The 26139-nt window shown below is 43.6% G+C and overlaps 1 protein-coding gene across 1 annotated transcript in view; it reads left to right on the top strand.

Annotated features, from left to right (window-relative positions):
- Positions 1-26139, top strand: part of FGL1 (fibrinogen like 1) — a 113911-nt gene that overhangs the window by 26867 nt on the left and 60905 nt on the right. The window contains exons 4-5 of the mRNA XM_030191463.1: positions 3675-3855; positions 18980-19134. Of these exons, the coding sequence (XP_030047323.1) occupies positions 3675-3855; positions 18980-19134 (336 nt within the window). The remainder of the gene's footprint in view (positions 1-3674; positions 3856-18979; positions 19135-26139) is intronic.

The following is a 26139-nucleotide window of genomic DNA, read 5'->3' as shown; positions in this document are numbered from 1 at the left end:
TAGGGGCAGGGCAGGGAGGAGAATTGCTGGGGATGGATGAATGGAGGGGGGCAGGGGAGGGAAGAGAATTGCTGGGGATGGATGGATGGAGGGGACAAGGAGAGAAAAGAATTGCTAGGTATGGATGGCTGGAGGGGAGAGGAGAGTTGCTGGACATGCGTGGATGGAGGGGAGGAAAGAGGAGATAGGAAGGTTGCTGGACATGGGTGTATGAAGGGGAGGGCAGGGGAGAGGAGGGTTGCTGGACATGGATGGAGGGAAGGACAGGGGAGAGGAGGGTTGCTGGACATGGATGGAAGAGAGGGAAGGGAGAGAGAAGAAATGCTAGACATGGATGGAGGGGATGGAAGAGTGAGGAAGGAGATGAGGGAAAAGGAAGAGAGGAGAAAAACTGCACATGGATGAAGAAAATAGGCAGAAGCTGGATCCACTGGACAGTCAAGTCTGCGGACGACCCAGCTTTTACTTATGGATATAAAGCAAGAAATGAAGAAGAAAGGAGGAAAGTAAAGAAATAAATGGAAAGGAAGCCCTGGAAACGGAGTTAAGAGGACAGATAGCAGCAGAATCGGATACTGGGCCAGCATGATCAGAAAAACAGTCACCAGACAACAAAGGTAGAAAAAAATCATTTTATTTTCATTATAATGTTTGGAATATGTCCACTTTGAGAATCAGGTGCTCAACATTAAAAGTTTATATTTATTTACTTATTTATGGCATTTTATCCCACATTAAACATGATTTAAATTGGAACCTGGGATCATTTAATTTTTTTTTTCCTGGAGAGAGTAATGCATTGCCCCCCCCCCCCCCAGGCTCTCTCCCCGGCTGTAGCCAGCTCTGCAATTTTGAGGGGAGGTGCACAGGTGGACGGGGGGGGGGGGGGTTGCAGAGGTGGACCGGGGAGAGAGCCTGTTGTTAAACATTTACCAGCACACCACTGTCTAGTGCCCACCCATCCAACCTGTTGGCCCACCCAAAAATTGACTTCTGGCTACACCACTGCCTCACAGTGACACAGATATAACAATAGAAGAATTCAGGAGCTGGGGAGGGGGGACTTTTTTTTTTACATCACTTTATGTACAATTGAGACACAGTCTAGGGAATATGAGATTTGGAGTGAGATGGAGAGCAGTATTTTGGCAGGATAGATACAAGAGGGTGTCCAGGAGAGGCAGAGGTATCCAAAAGTATAGCAAGTCAATGACTGCAACGTGATTATTTCGCTTTCAATATTGTATGTGAAAATTGAGAACTCCTATGTTGTAGAGCAATTGTGGAAAGTCTAGGGTTAATGGGGTACTTCTAGTTTTAAACTTGTACTCCATAGGTCCAGATGTTGTTTTGATTTTTTTTTTTTTTTGGCAATGAGCAACAATATTCATAAAGTCAGAATGAAAAGATCATTTTCCATCTGGTTTCTATTGCCGTACATTTGGTGTCTGGTTTAAGCATAAGCTAAGTTGCAGCTTACAACCTTGGTACAAGGGAAGGGACTGCTCAGAGAAAAACTGACTTAGTTCAAAGTTTGCCATAATTATTTGAAAAAGTGATCAGGGAGGGGGGAAGTGTCTGTCTAAATATGGACATATATGTTCAAATGTGACAAAACTACACATCTACACAAATCTCTTTACCTTCCCCTGATTGTAAATTATTGAAAAGTGGGAGGCCAGGACAGGGAAAATGATTCCACTTGTGAAATTAGAATATATATGAGTTAAGTCTGCTGTCAGTCTCATAAGACAGCATTTTGTTACCCAGCTGCTTCTGGAAAAAAAAATTCTGGCTGTACTTTTTCAATGTAGTCAAATAAAAAAAAATAATTTCACTGCCAATAAAAGCATGGAAAGAATGTGAGACCAGAGATGGCAATGATGTGAAGCAATCTTGACTTTCTATTACTGAGAGACTTGTCCTAGAATTGACATCAATACATAATGTTCTCTTGGCTGGAAAAATCCAGAACTTGAAGTCTCCATCTTTTGTTTACAGTCCAACATTGTTCTCTTAAATACTGTTGATGGGCCTTCATTGTGTTTTGCTTCCTATTCCTAAGTGTTTATTCTTTATTCTTTTGAATGTACCTACTCACAATTATGTAAATTAGTGCAGGTGCTGCTTTCTGTTTCATGTGCTAATAAAACTTTACATAAGTTTACAGGGTTTTTCCCCTTGTGATTTATAAGCTATACAAGTATAAAATATTCATTATATTTACTTGAATATGGGCTAGTTTTTCTTTTTCTCAATGCCTGAGGAAATTAGAAAAGCACTAAAAGAAAAGGTTGCAAAGGTTAAAAATGTTCACAGGTCACAGCATCTCTTTCTACTCTTATTCTACTTCAGTCTTCAGCTCAGGCTAGTGAATGACAGCAAAGGGAGTTTTCATATCCCTTCATGACACCATGGAGTCAAGTCTGCATCAGTACAAATTTGAACTGTCTCTCCAGTCTTTGCAACATAAGTAAAATCCTGATGTATCTGAGTAATATCTAAGAATGTGCAGTAAATTATAGGATATTATTTACAACTTTCTGCTACGCTTGTGCCATTTAGTTAGGTCTTATAGGAATTTGCATTCTAAAGATATGCTGTTTCTGGAAGTTCTGGGTGTGAAAGAGGCTTGCCTCAGTAGAACTAGGGAACAAGCATTTTTTTGTAATTGCCACGGAACTTTTGGAATAGTCTACTGGTAGCTTTGAGTGGGGGAAGGATCCTTATCTTGCTTTTGACATTTATTGAATGCCTGTTTTTTTTTACTTTGCCATTTTTGGGGGGTTCTGTGGGGGATTTGTAGATGATATGGTTTGCTTTGCTTGGAGATTTTGAATATGTGTTTCTTTAACTTTCCTATTAATATTGTAGTTCTATTTCTGTTTTTATGTATTTTAATTTTTTGAATTATAAACTACATTGGTAATTGTATGTATTGCAGTATAATAAATCTAATTAACTGTAAATGGCAGGGTATGTCAGTAACATTTTGTATGTTTCATTTTCAGAACACAAAGTTAGGAACCCCCTTTGCCCAAAATTCTGTTTTTTTTTTTTTGTTAGTAGCTTACTGTTACATAAGAATATTGATGTTAATAATGAAGAAAACACAAAACAAAATAAAGAAGCAAAAGTGGAAAAGATATAAAAAATGAAACAAAACACTAAAATCTGGGTTGTTTGAAATGGCATTTCCTACATCGTTTCTAGCCCAAAATGACAGGGAAAAAAAATTTGTGTTTTTTTTTTTTTTTTTTTTTTACTGTCAAAGAGAATTGTACTATTGATGATATTGCACCCAAAAAGAAAAAAAAAAAATAGACAAAGCAAAATGAAAATTCCTATAAATGATACAGGAAATTAAACAGAATGAAAACCTTTGCCTTAGTAAAATCTAGCGAGTTCACAACTATTCCTTTTTTCCCTTAGAACCCAAGCCCATCACAGTTATGCTTCACCAGGCCCCTGATAAACTTAATGAAAAAGTGTCTGGAATCCTGGACATTGGACTAAAATGTATAGCCTTCCAACCTAACCATGACTCTATTATTACTACTTATTCAGACAAGTAAAAAAAAAATGCTGATCCAGCTAGCTTTTCAGAGTAATTAAATATGTGCTATGTTGTTTTGATGTATTAATTTCAAAGGGAATATATTTTATCTCTCTAGGCCTTTCATAACTGTCTGCAAGAGCAAGTGAGACTGCAGGGCCAAGTGAGGCTACTAGAACATCAGTTGGAACAGCAGCAGCTCAAAATTCAGCAGCTTCTACAGGAAAAGGAAATTCAGTTAATTAACAGGGGAGATATAAACAATGTCATCGATCTAGGAGGCAAAAGACACTATGCAGGTCAGAGTTTCATCTTTATTTTATCTTTTGTTTATGTAATTAGTTCCTTTTCTGAAACCCACTAATGGTCACACAAAATTTAGATGAAAACTACATTATTGTTTTTTAAACTACTAGCTGTGTAACTGTACACCTGAGTTCCAGTAATTCATGTGTAACTTACAGGCTATTGTAAGTTACATGTATAAATATGAGTCCCGCCATGTTCTGCCCAGACTTCACCTGCTTCTTGCTATATACCGCCTTGAGTGACTTTCTGTAAAAAGGCGGTAAATACATCCAAATAAATAAATATGTGCTATGTAAGATATGCGCGTATTTACAGAATAGTACCTAGGTAGAAATTTGGCATTCACATAACATGGAGGCTCATTTTCAAAGCACATAGACTTACAAAGTTACTTAGGTTCCTATCCAGCTTATTTTCGAAGGAGATCACCGGCCATCTTCCGACACAAATCGGGAGATCACCGGTGATCTCATGAACCCGGCCAAATCGGTATAATCGAAAGCCGATTTTGGCCGGCGCCAACTGCTTTCCTTTGCAGAGCCGGCCAAACTTCAAGGGGGTATGACGGTAGGGTAGCGAAGGCGGGACTGGGGTGTGCTCACAAGATGGCTGGCTTCGCCCAATAATGGAAAAAAGAAAGCCGGCCCTGACGAACATTTCGCTGGCTTCACTTGGTCCCTTTTTTTTCAGGACCAAGCTTTAAAAAGGTGCCCCAACTGACCAAATGACCACCGGAGGGAATTGGGGATGACCTCCCCTTACACCCATAGTGGTCACTAACCCCCTCCCACCCAAAAAAAAAATATTTTTTTTGCCAGCCTCTATGCCAGCCTGAAATGTCATACCCAGCTCCCTGACAGCAGTATGCAGGTCCCTGGAGCAGTATTTAGTGGGTGCAGTGCACTTCAGGCAGGTGGACCCAGGCCCATCCCCCCACCTGTTAATGTTAAGCCCCCCAAACCCCCCCAAAACCCACTGTACCCACATGTAGGTGCCCCCCTTCACCCCTAAGGGCTATGGTAGTGGTGTACAGTTGTGGGGAGTGGGTTTTGGGGGGGTTTGGGGGGCTCAGCACCCAAGGTAAGGGAGCTATGCAGCTGGGAGCTATTTTTGAAGTCCACTGCAGTGCCCCCTAGGGTGCCTGGTTGGTGTCCTGGCATGTCAGGGGTCCAGTGCACTACAAATACTGGCTCCTCCCACAACAAAATGCCTTGGCTTTGGCCGGGTTTGAGATCGCCGGCATTAGTTTCCATTATCGGCGAAAACCGATGCCGGCCATCTCTGACATTTGGCTGGCCCCAACCATATTATCGAAATGAAAGATGGCCGGCCATCTTTTTCGATAATAGGGTTCGGGACTGCTCTTTGCAGCGCCGGCCAAATAGATGGCCAGCCATCTATTTGGCCGGCGCCATTCGATTATGCTCCTCCACGTAACTTTGTAAGTCTATGGGGTCCTTTTACTAAAGTGTGCTAACAGATTTAACACACGTTAAATGATGACACTCATAAGAATATAGTGGGCATCTTATCATTTAGCACCCAGTAATCATTAGTGCACACTGAATCCATTAGCATACCTTAGTAAAAGGACCCCTATGTGCTTGGAAAATGAGCACCATAATATAGTAAATGACAGCAGGTAAAGACCACAATACAGAAGGGGTAATTATATAAAAATGGGGGAAAATTCACATATGTGAATCGAAACAATTTCCCTAATACAAACATTGCAAATTGTATTACCTCAAATTGCTCTGAAAATATTTTGTGTGTGCTCAGAACTAGGAGATAGCATTGGCACAGCTGCCCATCTCTCCTAGTTCAATCATTTCACTTGTAATCCTCTATATTTATTCAATACATTTGTTAAAACTTTTATTTTATATAAAAAAAAGTGGTTGTCCATAGTTCATATCAAAACAGTACTTATCTGGAAAGCACTTGTGATGGTAAATTGAAGAATCAGGTGTTCTGCAGATGTCCCGGTGGGTACCATGATCTGCAGTAGTTCTATGTCTGACTGCAGCCCAGGTATTAGGGAATGTGATTAATGTATTGGAATTTTGATTGAAGTATTCTTTTATAGGTGTCCAGATTATATGATACCTCTTTGGTGGTAACTGAAGGTACTCCTACCCCAGTAGTACAAGCCAGATCTTTCATCACAGTTGGGAAATCATGACTCATTCTTCTCTTCTCTGATCAATCCTCTATTTCAATCGAGAACAAACGATGTAGGAGTTATTTGGTAACTTCTTTCTTTTTCCAGTCATTGTTGTCATCACTTTTAACCTGGATGGTCTGGCCTTCTGTCAGGACTGTTCTTTTTGTCCTTCTATTGTAATAGTAGGCCTATTTATCCTTAGCGGCCTCAAGGTGATGGTGAATTGTCTATGCTGATGGAGTCTCCAGTAGAGCATTCATGGTAGGCAGAAGAGTCTGGGTCTTGTCACCTGGACATGATTTGAGCTGAAGATTCTAATGCTTCAGATAGGGTATTCCTCTAATCCAGTAGTCACAGGAATAGACCAACATGGGCCTCAGAGGCTTTCTGTAAAATTTGCTTTGGGTATCTGGGGAAGGACAATATATGTCAAAACTCTTAGAGCCACACAAATTCTGAAAACTCTCTGGAGTTGAATGGGGAGTTGTTACTAAACACCTCTTCTAGAATACCATAACATGCTAAATGCTTTTTCAGGCAATATATGATGTCTTTACACTTCTTACTATCCAGGCAATCAAATTCAAAGTAATTGCTAAAGTATTCAACTACTAGGAGGTCCTCTGCTTCTTTGAATTAAAGTATTTTAATTTCCATCTTTTGCCACGGCCTAATAGGCGGTGAGTGTGTACGGGATTCTTGGGCAGTTCCCAACTGCATCTTAGCACATATATAGTATCTCTGAACAAAGTTCACAATTTCATGATTCATGGATGGCCAGAAAAGTACCTCTCTAGCATGTCAAATGCATCCATGGATACCAATATGACTTTCATTAATTCTTTCAAGCATCTTTTGTCTGACTTCAGCCCTAACATACAGTTGTTGTCCTTTATAAATCAGGCCCTGTTCCACAGTCAGTTCAGCAAAGAATTTTTGAAAATGTCTAATTTCTGACTCCGGTGCAATATCTTATCATTGGTGAGACCACCCTCTTCAGATCTGCTTTTTTATGGTCTGGTAGATCTCAGTTTCTACTGTGACCAGTGCTGTCTCCAAGTGAGACTTCTTATCAACCTATAAGGCCAACTTTTCTGTAAAAGTCTCTTATGATTTGTGTTGGGCTATCAGTGGAAATTCAATTCAAATTAGATCTTATATACTGGTAATATCCCCATTTTAGGGTTCAGTGTGGTTTACAGCAATTAGAACACATTAACTGGGGCATGACATGAAGAAATCAAGTAAAAGGCTATGAGAAGAAAGAGAGACATGATCAGGAGGGAGATAAAAACGGGTAGGAAGACTCATGAATACAGTCCAGTGATGGTTTATGGAGAAGTTTTTGGGAAAAGAAATGTTGTTAGCTGCCTCCTAAAACTGAGGTAGACATTGTCTGTTCTGGTAGCGATTGGCAGGAGGTTCCAAAGGGAAGTTCCTGCTACAGAGAAAAGCGAATTGAAAATCTTCTGAAATCTAGTGCCCTTGTAAGGCCGAGAGGATAAAAACAGCTGGTCTTTCAATTGCTTGGATTGGGCCAGATATAGTGATGATATTCTGATCAGTAATCTGGATGTGATGCCATGTAGAATATGAGAAATGATTCAGGCGACTTTGAACCTAATTCTGTCAGCTACAGGGAGCCAATGTAATTTTATCAGATATAATGAAACACTATTGTGTTTTAGTTTGAAAAGCCTGGCTTATTGTGTTAGCATGACCACTTTGTTTCCTGGTACATATTTTAGTTCAAACAAATATGTCTGAAGGTGAAGTATCTTTCTCTTGGTTGCTTAGATACAGGGGTTTCTTGGAGATGGAAACCACTGTCTTGTGATTGATTTGAACGGTCACTTCTCTAGCATAGACTTAAGTATGAAAATGCTCCAATGCATAACTTATGGCTAGAAGCTCTTTCTCAATTTGGACATAGTTTTGAAAGAGGTTTTCCACTGTGCAAAAGGGAGGCCCCTAGACCACGCTGGTTAGCATTGCATCACAAGATCAGCACTGACGTTATAAAACCCAATACTGGGGCCTCCCTCAATAAGCACTTCAGCTCATCTAGCATTGTGCCATGTCTCTCAGGTCGCCAAATGAACTTGTTTACCTGCTCAGGGAGGAACCAAGATAGCTGCTTGAACGACACTCTGGTAAGGAGCTCCTGCAGCTATCTCTACCTTAATGAGGAAGTATAAGGGCCAGGAAAAGTATGGTATCTCCTCGAGCCCGAAAAGGAACTGCCTTGCTCAAACAGGTATTACTCATTTCGCAGTGGCTTCTCCCCATAGCGCAAGTGGAAATGAATCAAGGCGAAAGGAGAGGCTGACTTTGGGTGAGTCTTCCCTCAGTGTTTCTGACTTTGCCTCCTCCAAACTCGGGAGAGGAATCTCTCTTAAAATCACTGACCTGTAAGTTCAGTGGGCTGGAGCATCTGCTTAGGGTGGTGTGGATGTGGAACATTATTTAGAGACACTTCCCGATAAGGCCTCTTCTGTCGACCCTGGAGAATGCTTGTTGGAGTACAGGAGCGAGATGGCAGCAGCCACTACTTCCTCAATTTTATCTGAGGACTCTGGAGGAAGTGTTTATGATGTTGAATCTCTTTAGAGGGCATAGCAGCATATCAGGCTATTGTGGTAGTAAAGCCTTCTACAGCAACATTAGATTTGATTTTGATTACTTTATAGAAAATGGTGGCTTCTATAAACCTCTCATATTGATAAAATGCTGATCCAAATGGGTCAATTGTCCCAATGAGTGTCTGAGGTGGAGCAGAAATATGAACAATTTGAATCCAAGATATGTTTGTTGAAAAATCAGATGGTAGATCTTTAAGAATATTGTCACTACTACTATTAAGGATGTATCTGCACTTTGGAGGAAAGAAGAGACCTTTGAGAATTTGCTAAAAGGTTACATTTAAGATTTCTTTTAATTTTCCTAAAAGTGATCTTGTTTCTCCTTTGGATATATTGAGACGCTATTATAAGGAGATTCTCAAGGTCCCACCAGAGATGATTCTACCTATTACCAGGGCATTCTGCTTACCAACAAAGGCCTTGGATAAAAATAAAGGTGAACAGAGTTTGGAAATGGTCTCCAAGGACAATTTGAATGTTACAGCTGTGTTAGATTCTCACTTGGGAATCCCTTGCTAGTGGGATGCTTTTGGTTACTTATGCACATAGCCATTCCACATAGCCATTCTCATTATCTTTCAGTCTCGCAATTCCATTCCTATCTTCTCCTTTCTCCAATGTATCTGAAAAAGGTCTTGTTACCTCTCCTTACATCTTTAGCCATTTTTTCTTCCACTCGCACTTTCGCTAGTTGTAGTTCCCTCTTTAATTCTTTGAGTTTGATCCGATTATCTTTATCATGATCATCTTGTTGCGTTCTTTTGTATTTCTTGAACAAAGGGAGAACCATATAGGCTTCCTGTTTCTCTTGTTTTTGTTTACTTTCCTTGCATAAAGATCAGTCACCATATTTATAGCCTTTAAATTTGACCACTGATTTTCCACTTCTCCTATGCCTTCCCACGCCAACAGCTCCTTTTTCAGGTATTCCCCCATTTTATCAAAATTGGTATGTCTGAAGTCTAGTACTTTGAGTTTTGTGCGTCCGCACTCCGCCTTTGCCATTATATCAAACCATATTGTGTTATGATCACTATTACATAGGTGGGCACCCACCCAGATATTGGAAACACTTCCTCCATTCATGAGCACTAGATCCAGCATTGACCCTTCCCTCGTGGGTTCCAACCCCATTTGTCTGAGCAAGGCACTTTGACAAGCATCCACAATCTCCCTACTTCTTTCCGATTCTGCAGATGGGACATTCCAATCCATATCACACAAGTTGAAATCTCCCAACAGTAGCACCTCCCCTTTCATACCAATCTTTTGAATATCTTCTATCAGATCCTTGTCTAGCTTCTCCGTTTGCGCTGGGGGTCTGTAGATAAACCCATGTGGATACAGGTTCCATCTTCTCTTTTCAGGACAATCCATAAAGCTTCTTCCTCTCCACAGGTTCCCCGCATTTCAGCCGCTCTGATATTGTCTCTCACATACAGTGCCACACCTCCACCTCTTCGGCCCTCTCTGTCCTTCCTAAAAAAATTGTAGTCTGGCATAGTCACATCCCATTCATGGGAACTGTTGAACCATTTCTCTGTAATAGCAACAATATCCAAGTTTTCTTCAAACATCAGGCTTGCAAGTCTTGAACCTTTTACCTAAACTACAATCATTTGTGCTAATTGCTTTCCATGTGCTTAGTGAGTTTAGGTGGTTTTATATATTTAAGTGACCTTTCCCTCTGCCATCATATTTATTCTGGGGGTGACTTTCTAAATTCCCTTGTTTCCTTTTGTCGCCCTGCCTTCTAGTTTAAATGTCTAGAAACATACTGTCTGAATTTCTCCCTAAGGATCCTTTTTCCCGTCACAGAAAGATGGCCACTGAGACTTCAAGTGGCAGTCTTGTGAGGCCACCACTTAAAGTCTCGTCCCAAGACTTTAAGCAGCAGCATTGCAAGACTGATGCTTGAAGTCTCGGTGGCCATTTGTAATACAGGGCGATATTGCGGAGAGCAGCGGTATTGGGCAGGAAGGAGTGGGCTTCCTTCATGCTCTGAAGAAACCATTAGACCAACAGGGCATGTAAATGTAGGCTCTGGAAGGGCACACTGAGGCCAGGGGGGGGGGGTGGGGTGGACAGACTTCTTTTTATTTTCCCTGCCTCTGCTTGAACTTAATTGGATACCGCAGTCCCCTTTCCCGCGGTATCCAATTGGGTTCAAGCAGAGGCAGGGAAAATACTTTTAAAATATACTTATTAACTTGTGTTTTATTACTAAGTACAAAATCACTGTTTATTTGTAATGAGTTACAAGTAAAAGTACTGAAAACTGTACTTAACTACTGTAACAAAGTACAAGTACTTTGTTACGACCCATCTCTGCCTGTTTCAAGCTGAAAAACCTTTTTGCCCCGAATTCTATATATGGCGCCTAGATTCCATGCGAAACTTAATTGGTATAACAAGGTAATCAGCATTTTTAACAGCACTTAACAAGCAATAACAAGCACTAATTGGCAATAATTACAATTTATGTGCCTAAATTGCGAAGTATGCAGTTCAAAATAAATGCGCGTGGCTTAAAAAGGGCATGTTTATGTGCGTTTCATGGGCATTCCAAAATTTATGCACATAATTACAGAATACAGGTCAGTGCGCCTAAATCTACGCGCACAGATTTAAACCAGGTTTTTATTGGTGTAAATGGATGCACGTAGGTTTAGGTGCTATGGTATCAACTAAGTGTATTCTATACACCGCACCTAAATCTTATAGAATACGCTTAGTTCTGCACAGATTTTTAGGCGCCTTATATAGAATCTGGCCTTGGTGTCTAAGTGAGCAATTCTACACGTCTTCAACAGGTTCTTGGTTAATGATTTTGTGTACAGGGTTGACTACCAACTTGCATGAACTTGGTCTTTTCATCCCAGATTCTTACTACAATCTTCCCAGGATATAGTACTGCTGGGAGAACAAGAGAGCCTATAGGCACAGCTACAGCCATGGCAGCCAGGCTGCTCCACCTGGGCCTCTGATCAGCAACATGCACAGCTTTCACACAGCTCCCTAAATATTCAGTACAATATAACATTTGATCAGCAAACAGGGTACGAAAAAAAAAACAGACCTAGAAGTGACTTTACATAAGTAATGCCACACTGGGAAAAGACCAAGGGTCCATAGAGCCCAGCATCCTGTCCACGACAGCGGCCAATCCAGGCCAAGGGCACCTGGCGAGCTTCCCAAACGTACAAACATTCTATACATGTTATTCCTGGAATTGTGGATTTTTCCCAAGTCCATTTAGTAGTGGTTTATGGACTTGTCCTTTAGGAAACCGTCTAACCCCTTTTAAAACTCTGCTAAGCTAACCGCCTTCACCACGTTCTCCGGCAACGAATTCCAGAGTTTAATTATGCGTTGGGTGAAGAAACATTTTCTCTGATTTGTTTTAAATTTACTACACTGTAGTTTCATTGCATGCCCCCTAGTCCTAGTATTTTTGGAAAGCGTGAACAGACGCTTCACATCCACCTGTTCCACTCCACTCATTATTTTATACTAGTAAAAAAAGGCCCGTTTCTGTTTGAAAGGAAACGGGCGCTAGCAATGTTTTTTTTTTTTTTTTTGGTAACTATAGAGTTGTTAGAAAAGTATTATAATGAGAAGGATTATTTGTTAAATTTGTAAATCATCTGTTGCTGTGTTGTTCCGTCATGTGAAGCAACTGTCTTCCCAGGTGCAGTATATGTTTGAGAGCGTGTTTGAGAGTGTCTGTGTGTGAGAGAGAGTGAATGTGAGAGTGTGTGTGTGTTACAGTGGGCATTGAAACAGAGTGTATGCCTGTGTGAGAGTGTGGGTGTGACAGTGAGACAGAGTGTGTGTGTTTGACAGAGTGTGTGTCACAGTGACACACAGAGAGTGAAAGACTGTGTGTGTGTGTGTGTGTGTATGTGTGCATGTCCCCCTCCTTCTGTGTGAAGTGCAGTCCCCCCCTTTCTGTTAGAAGTTTTCCCCCCTTCCCTCCTGTGAGTGGCAATGTAAGGGTGCCCCCCCCCCCCCCCGTGTTTCGTTTTTGAATTCCTTTTCTTTCTTTTATCCAGCGATTGTGCTCTCTTTCTCATGCCCTTCATTCATCCATGTGCATCATTTATCCTCTCCCCTTCTGTTCTCTCACCCCCTCTCCATGTGTTTGTCTGTCTCCCCTTCAAGTTCCATGGCCTCTCCCTTAAAGTTTCTGTCCCCTTAATTGTACCTGTTCGTTTACGTTGCACTGCTGTCTGCAGGATCGGTGTCTGTGAACCTCGTCCAGCTTGCCCTGTTGTTAGTGCTGCAGTATCGGGAGGGCAGTTCAGGGCGGCGTGAACCTCGTCCAGAGAAGGCTGCAGTTTGTTTTATCTTCTTGCGCAGCCTGCTGAAGTCTTTTTGCTTTTTTGACGCCCCTGTTGAGGCGGCTGGAGGCTGTCTGTTGACCTTGTTTTTTTGTTAGTGCGGGTCCGGAGGGCTGCTGGAGGCTGTTTCTTTACCTTTTTTTTTTGTTTGTTTTTGTTAGTGTGGGTCCGGAGGGCGGCTGGAGGCTGTTCCTTCACCTTTTTTTGTTTGTTGTGCGGGTCCGGACGGCGGTATTCTCCTCAGCTGGGCGGCAGTCTCGTGCGGTGCGAGCGTTGTGGATGGCGGTTGTTGATTTCGTTAGAGCATGGCAGGGTCGGGAGTGCTTCTCGAGCCTTTTTTTTTCACCTTTTCTTTTTTTTTTGCCCGTGCCAGCAGCCAGTTCCTGCGATCAGCTGGGTTTGCTGACGTCATTGAGTTTGATGCTGCCTCGCAGACCACCTCCGTACTGAGGGAGCCACGGTCCCAAGCACTTTAGAACGTTGGAGATGAGTTTTATTATATAGGATACCTCTATCATGTCTCCCCTCAGCCGTCTCTTCTCCAAGCTGAAAAGCCCTAGTCTTTCTTCATAGGGAAGTCGTCCCATCCCCGCTATCATTTTAGTCGCCCTTCGCTGCACCTTTTACAATTCTACTATATCTTCCTTGAGATGCGGCGACCAGAATTGAACACAATACTCAAGGATACATTTATTGTGATTCTATAGTGCCCTATTCCAGCCTGTCTGCTCCTGAGTACATGATGTCTGTTAAAGAAGCAGTTAAATGCTTTTCTCTATGGCTTCTAGTCAGAACCTTTCACACAGCATACTCATTGCCCATGGTCTTTACTCTAGAATTCTGACAGTTTATACATTCCTTAAATAAACAAACCTAGAACAGCATTTAAGTTTCTACATTACTTCAGGTTCTGACCACTACAAGTATTCCCTACCTAGGGGTTTTTCTCTCGAAACTATCCTCCTGGCTTGACCACTGGAGCTCCCCAGAATGCCTTAGACCCAGCCCGTATGAACTGCAAATATTCTGGGGTTTTTTTCATCAGTTCATCAGGAGCCTGTTTAATGACCTTCTCTTGTGCACGAGCATCCCAAGCTGAAAATATGTTCTGTGTGTATATCCCATAGTGCTCCCACTCTGCTCACTGTGTTGCAGCTGAGCAGGGGAGGCAATGGAGAGGGCACAATTTTGGTGCCCCTGCCTCCTTTGCAACCTGTGCAACCACACTGGCTGCACATACCTCATTGAGGTCCTGCCCTTGTGCTCTAAGCCCTTACTACACCACTCTAACTATTTGCCCCTGTGAGCTTACTTCTGTCAATTCAGGGCTTCTAGGAACTATAACTCTCCTTGTTCCCATGGACTCAGTTTTATAATTCTGCTACATGCTTTGGAGTTCACTCTGGTGTGTAACCAGTGTAGAAACAAGTTTGCTATCCTGCACGCAACACTTTATAAAATATGCACCCAGAGCCAGCCCCAATAGCATGCAAGTTCACATTCAGAAATTTACATCTGCTCTGAAGATGGTGTAAATTTGTGCATGCATTCTCTGCATGTACCTACATATTTTCTAAACTATGCAGGCCACTTCATGGACAATACACTCCCAGGAACACCTACACTTGGTCCACTTAAAAAGTACATGTGATCATTTGGCATGTATACTGTTCATGTGTATACTGCTGTGTAATTTTATAAAGGCCTTTTCCATGTGTAAAATATTTATGACATTACCCCCAAAACACAACTTATTTGTGAAAATGCCTTTTAGAATTACCTCTTGGTTGTACAACTAAGAGTTGATATTTATCATGGAAGTTGTATTGATGATGACATCTTGCTTTCTCCAGTGGGGATACCCAAAGAAAGTAGTCTATAAAACATTTAAACGAGCAAACAATGTGAATCGACAATGGTTATTGAAACTGCCCAGAACACGGCAGCTAGACTTATTTATGGGAAGCCTAGATTCAAAAGTGCAACACCCCACCGTATGAAACTTCATTGGCTCCCCATTAGAAAAAGAGTCAACTTTAAGGCCATCACACTAATTCACAAGATCATCCATGGAGTATCACCAAGTTACATGGTCAATCTATTAAATCTTCCATCCAGAAACAGGTCAACATCTTCGCGAACATACCTTAACCTGCACCTTCCCAATTGCAAAGGACTAAAGTATAAAACATATCATGCATCTAACTTCCCCTACCTGGGATCCCAACTCTGGAACGCTCTACCCAGATACATTCGATCAACTAGTGAATACCTTCCCTTTAGGAAACTATTGAAAACCCATCTATTCAAACAGATTTACCCGAACGACTTGACCTACCATAAGCAAACATAAGCAACCCATCCATTACCGTTCATCTAATCATTAACAATGACTCAGGAATTACCTCCTACCAATCTTCTTATCCTCTATGCTCTTCCCCTACCTCTTCTTTATCGCTCCACTTCCTTACCCATCCCTATCCTTTTCTCTCATACCTCTTTTATCCCATTTACCCCTTGTTCATTTGTCCTACCATATACCTCCTTTGTTGATTTTGATACTACAGATTGTATTCTCTTGTTACTATGTAAGCCGCATTGAGCCTGCGATGAGCGGGAAAGCGCGGGGTACAAATGTAATAAATAAATGATGCAAATAATGAAATCAGTTTCTATGGAGGAGCAGCAGGGAATGGACAAAGGAAGTTCACATCCTGCTTCTTCACTTGTCGCTCCTTGTGAATCTGGCTGACACTTCGCCCTCCAATGCCTCAGTTACGAAGCTAATTTGCAGCTTAGAAATTCTCTGAACGAAACTCACCTTGAACTCAGATTTGGAATGGTGAACTAAAAGATTTTCACACTTTTTCATATGGTCGCTGTGCCATAGTGTGGCTAAGTGTACCCCTATGACTTAAATCTGTCTATCATTTAAGAGGTAATTTAAAAGGCTTAATATGTTTGTGATAGCAACCCTCCTTTTTCTATTTATCCCTTTTATTCTTCTTTAACCCCCTCATGGGAATGTGACTTTGGATTTGTGTAGCACTGATTTGTTGATATATTTGTATAAGATTTTATCCCCTCTGTTTGCTAAGTATTTCGACAATGCCGACACAGCCCATTCAAAGTGAAAGGGCTGTGTCAGCATTAGCACATGGCAGCTTCTAACGTGGCTTAGTAAACAGGGGGGTATGTGTGTGTATTTATGCGTACTCACACACACACAACACACACACAGTGACTGGAAAAAAACAGCATCCCTTACAGTTTCAAAATACTTTCCAATTGTTTAAACATTTAATATGACCTTTGAAAATACATTAATATAAACCTTTTTTTCTTAGTTAATTCATAAGTTGTGTTCAAAGTGTCCTCTTTCAACCTTGCCACATTCACAAATATTCAATACCTGAGGGAGAGAATAGCTGAGGGAGAGAAATATGTGGAAGATGATAAGGATAAAGCTGAACTGCTTAACAATTATTTTAGCTCTGTGTTCACAAATGAAAGACTGGGAATAGGGCTGCAGAAAACAAAGGCTAAATGGGATGGATGTATGGTAGACCAAGACCCGTTTACGGAGGACTGTGTTTGTGAGGAACTTGCCAAACAAAAAGTAGACAGAGCGATGGGGCCTGATGGGATACACCCGAGGGTGCTTAAGGAACTCGGAGAAGTTCTGTCGGCTCCGCTGACGGACCTCTTCAATGCTTCCTTAGAAACTGGAGTGGTCCCGGTGGACTGGAGAAGGGTGGATGTGGTTCCTTTGCACAAGAGTGGAAGTAAGGAGGAGGTTGGAAATTACAGACCTGTCAGTCTGACCTCGGTGGTGAGTAAGCTAATGGAAACGCTTCTAAAGAGGAGAATTGTGAGATTTCTTGAACTATATGGAATGCGGGACCTGAGGCAGCATGGCTTCACTAGTGGCAGGTCGTGTCAGATGAATCTGTCTGTTTCGACTGGGTGACCAAACAGTTGGATGTGGGAGGGGCGCTTGATGTGGTATACTTGGATTTCAGAAAAGCCTTTGACACGGTTCCGCACAGGCGACTGATAAATAAATTGAGTGCCCTCGGTATGGGACCTAGAGGAACTGATTGGGTTAAAAATTGGTTGAATGGTAGGAGACAGAGGGTAGTGGTAAATGGAGCTTGCTCTGAAGAAAAGGATGTCATTAGTGGAGTACCGCAGGGATTGGTCCTAGGGCTGGCTCTTTTTAATGTCTTCGTGAGCGATATTGCGGAAGGGCTGTCTGGTAAGGTTTGTCTCTTTGCGGATGAAACTAAACTCTGCAACAGGGTGGACACCCTGGAGGGTGTGAATGACATGAGGAAGGACCTAGCGAAGCTGGAGGAATGAACCGATATTTGGCAACTAAGGTTTAATCCCAAAAAATGCAGGGTCAAGCACTTGGGTCGCAAAAATCCGAGGGAACAGTACAGTATAGTGGGTGAAGTGCTTCAGTGTACAAAGGAAGAGTGGGACTTGGGGGTGATTGTGTCTGATGACATTAAAGCTTTCAAACAGAAAAAGCGACGGTCAAAGCCAGAAGGATGCTTGGGTGTATAAAGAGAGGCGTGACCAGCAGGAAAAAGGAGGTGATAATGCCTTTGTATAAGTCTCTAGTGAGGCCCATTTGGAGTACTGCGTGCAGTTCTGGAGACCGCACCTATGGAAAGATATAACAGGATGGAGTCGGTCCAGAGGGTGGCTACGAAATTAGTAAGCGGTCTTGAATGCAAAAATTACAGGGACAGGCTTATGAACCTCAACATGTATACGCTGGAAGAGAGGAGAGAGAGAGGAGACATGATAGAAACGTTTAAATATCTCAAGGGCATTTATGTACAGGCAGAGAGACTTTTCCAAATGAAGGAGAGCTCTGGAATGAGGGGGCATATGACAAAGTTAAGAGGGAATAGGTTTAGGAGTAACCTAAGGAAGTATTATTTTACAGAAAGGGTGGTGGAGGTGTGGAATGGCCTCCCGGTGGAGGTGGTGGAGTCGAGGACTGTTCCAGAATTTAAAAAGGCATGGGATAAGCATGTGGGATCACTTAGGAACAGGAAGAATTAGGGGTTACAGAGAATGGGCAGACTGGATGGGTCATATGGCCTTTATCTGCCGTCATGTTTCTATGTTTAATACCACTGAGCTGTCGGCTCAATGAATTCTGAGGTTTCATTAATTAAGAGCTCAACTGTTTTGCGAGCTCGATGTGCTGGAGCTCTATCCTGTTGAAAAATAATGTACTCAGAAATGTCTTGAATTTCAGGCAGAAACTTCTGCTGCAGCAGGATGTTTTTGGGTTATTTGGGAAAAAGTGGAGGGTCCTGTTTTTTCCAGACACTATGTGATATCTATTTATTTATCTAGCTATTAAAATATGCTTGATTTAGGATTTAAGGGGCCTTTTTACTAAAGCTTAGAGAGCACTAACAGACATTAGCATGGCTAAATGCTGTGTATCCTATTTTATACCTATGAACCTCATGGTACTTAGCGCATGCTGATAAGCTAAGCTATAGTAAAAGGTCCCCTAATTGTCTTATGGTATCCAAAGATTTTTGCCTTTTAAATTTGTTATATAGTTCTATGTTCAATAAGACTGTATTTATTTAAATGCATTCCTATTGTTCATTTGGGGTTGCCACCATAAATGTTTCTTGTATGGCTCCTGATCTGGTTGTTTGGCGTTATTACCTACAGTCAAATAATGACAGACAAAACATGCTTGATTTTACTCTCCTGTTAAGTGCTGATGCAGCCTGCCAGTATTTCTCACCCTCTTATAGATGATGCAGATATTTGGACTGGTACAGTGGCTAGTATCAGCTCTGTCCTAGGAAAGATCTAAGCTCAGATTCTTGACAAAGTGTAGACCCAACTGTTTCTTTGTACAGGAATTATATAGAACTGAATAATCCATTATTATGTGTCTATCATCTTCTGAGCATAGACTGTGTGGAGATCTTTAACAGTGGACATAGACAGAGTGGATTTTACAAAATTAAAGCACTCAAGAGTCCAAGAGAATTCCTTGCCTACTGTGACATGCAAGAAGGAGGAGGCTGGACAGTAATTCAGAGGCGCTCTGATGGCAGTCAAAAGTTTCTAGGTAGGTGACTTCCTATGTACAGGAATTAGAGAGATTAAAAGTCTTTAATTACTCACCCATCATCATAGCATCAGATATCAGTTGTAAAGCTATAACAGAGCTTACAAAATCTAACATCAGTACTTCTGGTAATTATAAGTAATTAGACTAATTATATAAAGAAGAGAAAAAGAAGGAAGGAAAGAGTTTGTTCCTCATACAAAGGTCACAGAACAGAGAGAAAGCAGAGAAAGACAGAAAGAATAAATCAGAGAAAGATTCTTAGATAGAGAGAATTAGTTTCTATGGGGGGGGGGGGGGAGAGAGAGACTACCCCCCCCCCTTGGAATAGGCTGTGGCAAGGATATGAAACTCTCTTGCCATCCGGACTATTTTAGAGTCTCTTTAGATGAGCAGTTACTTATATTCCCTTCCCATCACAAAAGACCACCTCATATATCACCCAATCAGCAATCCTGCAAGTACATGAGGCCATCATAATCAAAAGCCCCGCACTGTTCCAAACAGCGCTCTAAAAATAGCACTGGAACAGCACGGGGCTTTACTGCATGGATGATCAAAGATAATGCATGCAAATTTAAGCAGCGCAATTATCTTTGATTATCATGTAAAAGTGTGAGCGAATTGTGCCGAGCATGCGCTCAGCACAATCCTCCCGCACTTGTTTGACAGGTCTGGGCTGTCAAAAGCCAAACCTGTCAAACACCCTGCCCCGAGGCCCAAACAATGGGCAGGTCCCCGTTCCCCCCCAAAGCAAATGCGAACAGGGGGCTGGAGGTCCGGTGGACCTCTGGTCCCCCTGACAATCCCCCCCCCCCATGTTCAGGAAGGGCTAGAGATCCCCCCCAAACCCCCAGAAAATGTCAAGTGGCCGGCGGCGGCCAAACCCTCTCCCACCTTCCACGGGGGGGGGGGGGCTGGAGGTCCAGTGGATCTCCAACCCACCCGAACTCCCCCCCCCAGCATTGTCCTTCCAATCCCTGGTGGTCCGTGAAGATAAGTAGAAGTAGTTCTAATAGCAGTAATGACAACCCCCCTCCCGGCCCCCCTACTTTTAGTTGGAGGAGGGACGCAGCCTGCCTCCCTCCTCTTCCAGTCGACGCCGCCACAAAATGGCAGCGCCCAGCCCCCGCCCATTGCATCCTGGGATGCGCTGGGCGGGGCTACAGACCATGTAAGGGAGCGTTTCCCTTACATGGTCTGTAGCCCTGCCCAGCGCATTCCAGGATGCAGTGAGCAGGGCAGGGCTGGGCACCGCCGTGGGAGGGTGGGAGAGGGTTTGGCTGGCTGATCAAATCGTCCATAGTACCTGAAGAATGGAGGGTGGTCAATGGAAAAGTGGAGGCCCAGAAACCTTTGTACCTCCTTTGCTGTTGCAAAAAAATGATGCTCTCTTTTTCCCACAGGATTTTTAACTTCACATGATACAACATAGTCTACACCACACCACACCACACAGAAAGATTAAAAAAGTTTCCTCTTACAATCAGGGGCGTAGCTACGGGTGGGCCTGGGTGGGCCCAGGCCCATCCAATCTCAGCTCAGGCCCGCCCACCCAAGCGCACTGCAGTGCAGCAGCCTTTTTCCACTGTGTGAGTGATGAGTCATCGCGTAGTGGCTCCTGGACACCGCCAGAGGCCGAGGTCGGCTGAGTGAGATACCGAGCGGCTCTTTCCGTCGAAGGGACACCCCAAGGGCCGCTTTTCTGTTCAGAGAGACCCCGAGCGGTTCCGACTTGCGCAAAGAAATTCCACGCGATTCCCCTTGGCTCTGAGGAGCTGCGAGGGGAACCGGGAGGTTCCAGCGACTCCCCGGGAGATGCCAGATTTCGGCGGGGAATACCCGGGGCCTCCGGCCAGCTCCAGCTCTGCGGCTCCCACCTCTCACCCTCTCATTTTGATGCCTTCACGCGCTCCAGCGATTGCGCACAGCGCGGCAGGCTGGCAGTGTGACGCGTGCTTCTCAGACAAAAGATGTGCGGAGCAACAGTTGATGAGGCCTGGCTGCGCAAGGCGGGAAAAGGGCAGGAAGGAGTGAGTGAGCGCGTTGTGCCCCAGCGTACAGATTGGACACCTGGTGTGGTGCCTAGCTGTTCCGGTGTGTGGAAGGACTGATGGGGTAGGCGGCACCACTGCCCTTTCGGGGTGAGTAAGTCAGGTTCGTATGAGAACCGCTCCAGGGCTTGGCTTAGTGAGGCATACCTGAAAGATGAACTATAGTCCAACTGCTTCTAGGAGGCGTGGGCCTGACCACTGGTACCTTAGTGGCCCTGCTTCCAAACATAGGTGCCAACTGTTCAAAATCATTGTGAGTACTAAACACAATGCAAATTACCCATCACCTGACACAATGAAGGCATTTGCTCAATATTGGGTTGCTCAGCACCCATTGCACACACAGACCTGGGTCTGCGGTTCCAAACTTTCTCTTCTGTTGTGCACTAGGAGTTATTGTCATGAGACAGACTATAAAGGATAACGTTTGTAGTGAGTGGTCTCTTCCCCCCACACCCCCATCCATCATTTCTAGAGCCCCATTATTTGTCATTTACATTTTGAGGGCAATTTCCAAACCCATTTACATGGGTATAAGTGTGATTTACCTGCATAAATCAGTCATCTGAAAACTGCCTTCTCCCAGTGCAGCTAAATGCACTTGCATTGTTCCATAATGTTTACAATGCTGACAGCAAGTATTCTCAACTGAGAAAAAGTACACATGTAGATGAAATTTTCAATCATATGAGAAAATACAAAAGGTAGGCATAATAAATTAAATCCAAATGATGAATGATTTAAATCCAACAACAGATTCCAGAGGCAAAAATTCAGATAAACTCAAAAAGAATGTGAAAAGCCATTAAAATAAAGCTGAGTGGTAAAGCTTATCTGGCATGAAAAAAGCATATTCACATGTTATAAATCAACAAGATATAATAAGAAGCAGGGAAACTTAATCATCTTTGCCAATTCACTTTAAATGAACAATATTTAGCAGGACGTATCCAGAAAGGTCCCGCTGACCAATCATACCCAGATATTCAGTAGCACTTACCTGGATTGCTGTGCTGCTGAATATCTGATACGACCACCTCAGCATGCTCTGGTTAGTGCCAGGGTGACCTTGGGGTGGAGTCTGGGTAGAGATAGGAGCGGCCTAATGGTTAGTGCACCAAGCTTTGATCCTGGCAACCTGTGTTCAATTACCACCGCAGCTCCTTGTGACCTTGGGCAAGTCACTTAACCCTCCATTGCCCCAGGTACAAAAACTTAGATTGTGAATCCTCTAGGGACAGAGAAAATACCTGCATATAATGTGTACAGTGCTGTATACATCTAGTAGCACTATAGAAATGATTAGTAGTAGTAGTAGTTACCCAGTGTGTGGAGATTTTCAGTCTGATAACTAGGTAACTATCCAGCTCATAATCGAAAGTGATCGCCGGCCATTTCCCGACACAAATCGGGAGATGGCCGGCGATCTCGGAAAAGCGGCGAAATCGGTATAATTGAAAGCTGCTTTTTTTTTTTACAGCATCGCCGCTTTCCCGTCGCCTCGCCGGCGAAAGTTCAAAGGGGCGTGTCGGCGGTGAAGTGAAGGCGGGACATGGGCGGGTATGGGCGTGGCTACCAGATAGCCGGCTTTCGCCGATAATAGAAAAAGAATACGGCGTTAAGCGGTATTTCGCCGGGTTTACTTGGTCCTTTTATTTTCACGACCAAGCCGCCAAAAGGTGCCCAAACTGACCACATGACCACTGGAAGGAAGCGGAGATGACCTCCCCGTACTCCCCAGTGGTCACTAACCCCCTCCAACCCAAAAACCCCCACTTTAAACACTTTTTTTCCTGCCTGTATGCTAGCCTCAAAAGCCGTACCCACCTCCATGACAGCAGAATGTGTTCTGTCCTCCGACAGCCTTTTCCTGCTTGTGATGTGTGACACCTTTTCTGTTATTTGCACTGCAGAGTCACATCAGCAATGCATTGTGGTGGGTGTAGGTATTGGTAGTTGGTAGGCTCTACTCCCCTGGTGCTTTCCCCCTGCTTACTGGGTCAGAGTGTGCCCTGTTTTGTTTCCTGTTGTAGTCCATGCGGTAGTGGCCATTTTTGTAAGCCAGTTTTTAGTTCCCTTTCCTGTGTTACCCACGTTAGAGAACGTAGTTCTTACTTTGAATGGTGCTGAAAGAGGGCATTGTACACCATTGTGCCAGCTCTGACCTACTGCTTATCTTAGTACCAGGGGACTCTTTGCCAGTGGGACACAACCTCTGATCTGCAGTTAGCTGTGAGTAAACGTGCTTATTCAAATAAAGGACTTTTTCAAAGAGATTAGTCTTCAGGTGTGAACTGGTGTGCCAAAGTTATACAGCAGCAATAAGTCCTAGAGGCTGTATGCAGATCCCTGGAGCAGTTTTAGTGGGTGCAGTACATTTGTGGGTAGTGGGTTTTGGGGGGGGGGGGGGTTGGGGGGCTCAGCTCCCAAAGTAAGGGAGCTATGCACATGGGAGCTTTTCTGAAGTCCACTGCAGTGACCCCTAGGGAGCCAGGTTGGTATCCTGCCATGTCAGGGAGGGCCAGTGCACTAAAAATGCTGGCTCCTCCCATGGCCAAATGCCTTGGATTTGGCCGGGGTTTGAAATGGCCAACATAACTTTCCATTATCGCTAAAAAACGACGCTGGCCATCTCAAACCCCGGCCAAATCCAAGGCATTTGGCTGGCCGGAACCGTATTATCGAAACAAAAGATGGCCGGCCATCTTTTTCGAAAATACTGTCTTCAGTCTCTTTTCTGCCATCCTAAAACAGGAACAGAGCTTGAAGAATCTGAGCTCCAGGCCTTCAGCAATTGGGCCTTGAAGTACCAAATCAAGATTCTCCACGCCCAGCTAAGGGGGGGGGCCTGGTGCCAGAGTCTGTCTTTCTCCTGCTCCTGTGTGTCGGGACCTGGCTGATTGCATTAATGCGATAACCTGGTCCTGGCACACAGGACCAGGAGAGTGACAGAGGGAGGAGCAGAAGCAGGAAAGTAAGGGGGTGATGGAGGCAGCAGCTGTGGTGGCCCTGCCCCGGGCCCAGCTCTGTCTGTCAGTGGACCTGCTGCGAGACATAACAAATCATGCTAACTATGCTAGTTCTGAAAACAGTTTGCACTTCTGCGTCATTACTATGTGCAAATAGTTTTTATTTGGTATGTGCATAGAAAGGTGCCTTGGTTCATTGAGACCTATTTATGAAAACAAACAAACATAAAAAGCAAAAGTTCTTCACAAACGTGGAGAAGCTGCCCATAGTGACCAATCAAGTTTCATCTTTTATTCTTTGGGAAAATGAAACAAGGAACCTGATTGGTCTCTATGGGCATGTTCTCTCGTGAATAGCTTTCTTTTCTCCTGTCTTTATAAACAGGGCCCCATCTGACGTTTCATTGTTCATTTGTACTCAGTCTGCAAGAACAATATAGCACCTGTCAAGGAGCCAGACAGTTTATATGGAAGTGAAATATAACAGATCTTGTGAACTGTGTCTTGTTCTGTATGACATTTCTAATGACCTGAATTTCTTATATAAGTTGTCAAGTTAGTTAACTATTAAATAATACATTGTCAATTTCAAAATCTCTGATTGGAGATCTGGGGTACTGAATTGAAGTTTATTTAACTTAGGACGTACTTGGCTTAAAGAAGTTGGGGAAACACTGAGCTAGATGACCAAAACCCATTTGGGGCCATGATCCCTGTGTTAAGTGACCCATTTTAAAAGTAAGGTGACTGCAGGAAAGCACATTGATAGTGCTTACCAGAGGACTAAGCATCCAACTAGAACTCACTGCTGGCTATGACAGTGAGCTCCTTATCTAGTGGATGATGTCATTAGTATGCGAGCCGTACCCTCTTTAAGTGTTCAAACTGTTGCATGCATGTTTCCCATTGAAATGGCATTTGTAAGAGGGTCCCCCTTACTTCATCCCTATGTGTGCTGGTGGTCAAGAACACCATTTTGAACCTGGAGCCAAATGAAGCAGGAACAACTGATAATCGTTTCTGCTTCCTCTAGACCACCACAGAACCCCTGGTAATAGCACGGGGGCAGGGGGGGGGGGAGTTGAGGAATGGAGGATGGGATTCAATACTGTGAAGGAACTGGGGTTGTTAGGGGTTTGTACCTGGTGGTTGTGGGGTTTCCGGGGTCTGGACTGATGATGCAGGAGATCAGAGGGTGTATGGATGTTGGAAGTAGTAATTGTTTAGAAAGCTGCTCCAACAGTGAGGGAGAGCAGGGTACTCTTTTTCCCCACATGCCACTTTTTTAAATTGCTGTTCCCACTGGACATGCCACCAAATTCATGTGCATTCTTGCATGTCCTTATAATATTTTATAAAAGGCTCTTTATTTGGTGCAGCCTTTTGTAAAATACCTACACATGAATTCTTGCATGTCTTTATAATATCCTACATAATAAAAAGCACCTCCAACGTTCTGAAGCTGACTCCATGGCACTGTGGCAGTGTAGGGTTCGTAAGTCTGTAACTCAGCATTTCATTGGCTCTCACTGTCCCGCAACATCACAAGAATGAGGAACCAATCAATGGTCTGTAAAAAAAAAACGCCCAACCCGCCTGCCCGGTCCATCATTGCCACTCAGCAATTCTCCTCTCTCCCCTGCCCCCCCCCCTCCAGGCACCCAACGAATCTCCGTCGCTCCTTTGAAAGCCCTGCCCATCTGTAGCCTTCCCTTCCAGTTCATTCCCTCAGAGTCCTGCCCTCACGGAAACAGGAAATGACGTCAGAAGGCGGGACTCAGAGGGAACTCTACACCATTACCATAGCCCTAAGGGGTGAAGGGGGGCACCTACATGTGGGTACAGTGGGTTTTGGGGGGGGGGGGTTGGAGGGCTCAACTTTAACCACCACAAGTGGTACAGGTAGGGGGGGATGGGCCTGGGTCCACCTGCCTGAAGTGCACTGCACCCACTAAAAACTGCTCCAGGGACCTGCATA

Source organism: Microcaecilia unicolor, chromosome 2, assembly GCF_901765095.1.
Source record: "Microcaecilia unicolor chromosome 2, aMicUni1.1, whole genome shotgun sequence".
In the NCBI taxonomy this organism is placed as follows: Eukaryota; Metazoa; Chordata; class Amphibia; order Gymnophiona; family Siphonopidae; genus Microcaecilia; species Microcaecilia unicolor.
This window is presented reverse-complemented; position numbering and strand designations above follow the sequence as displayed.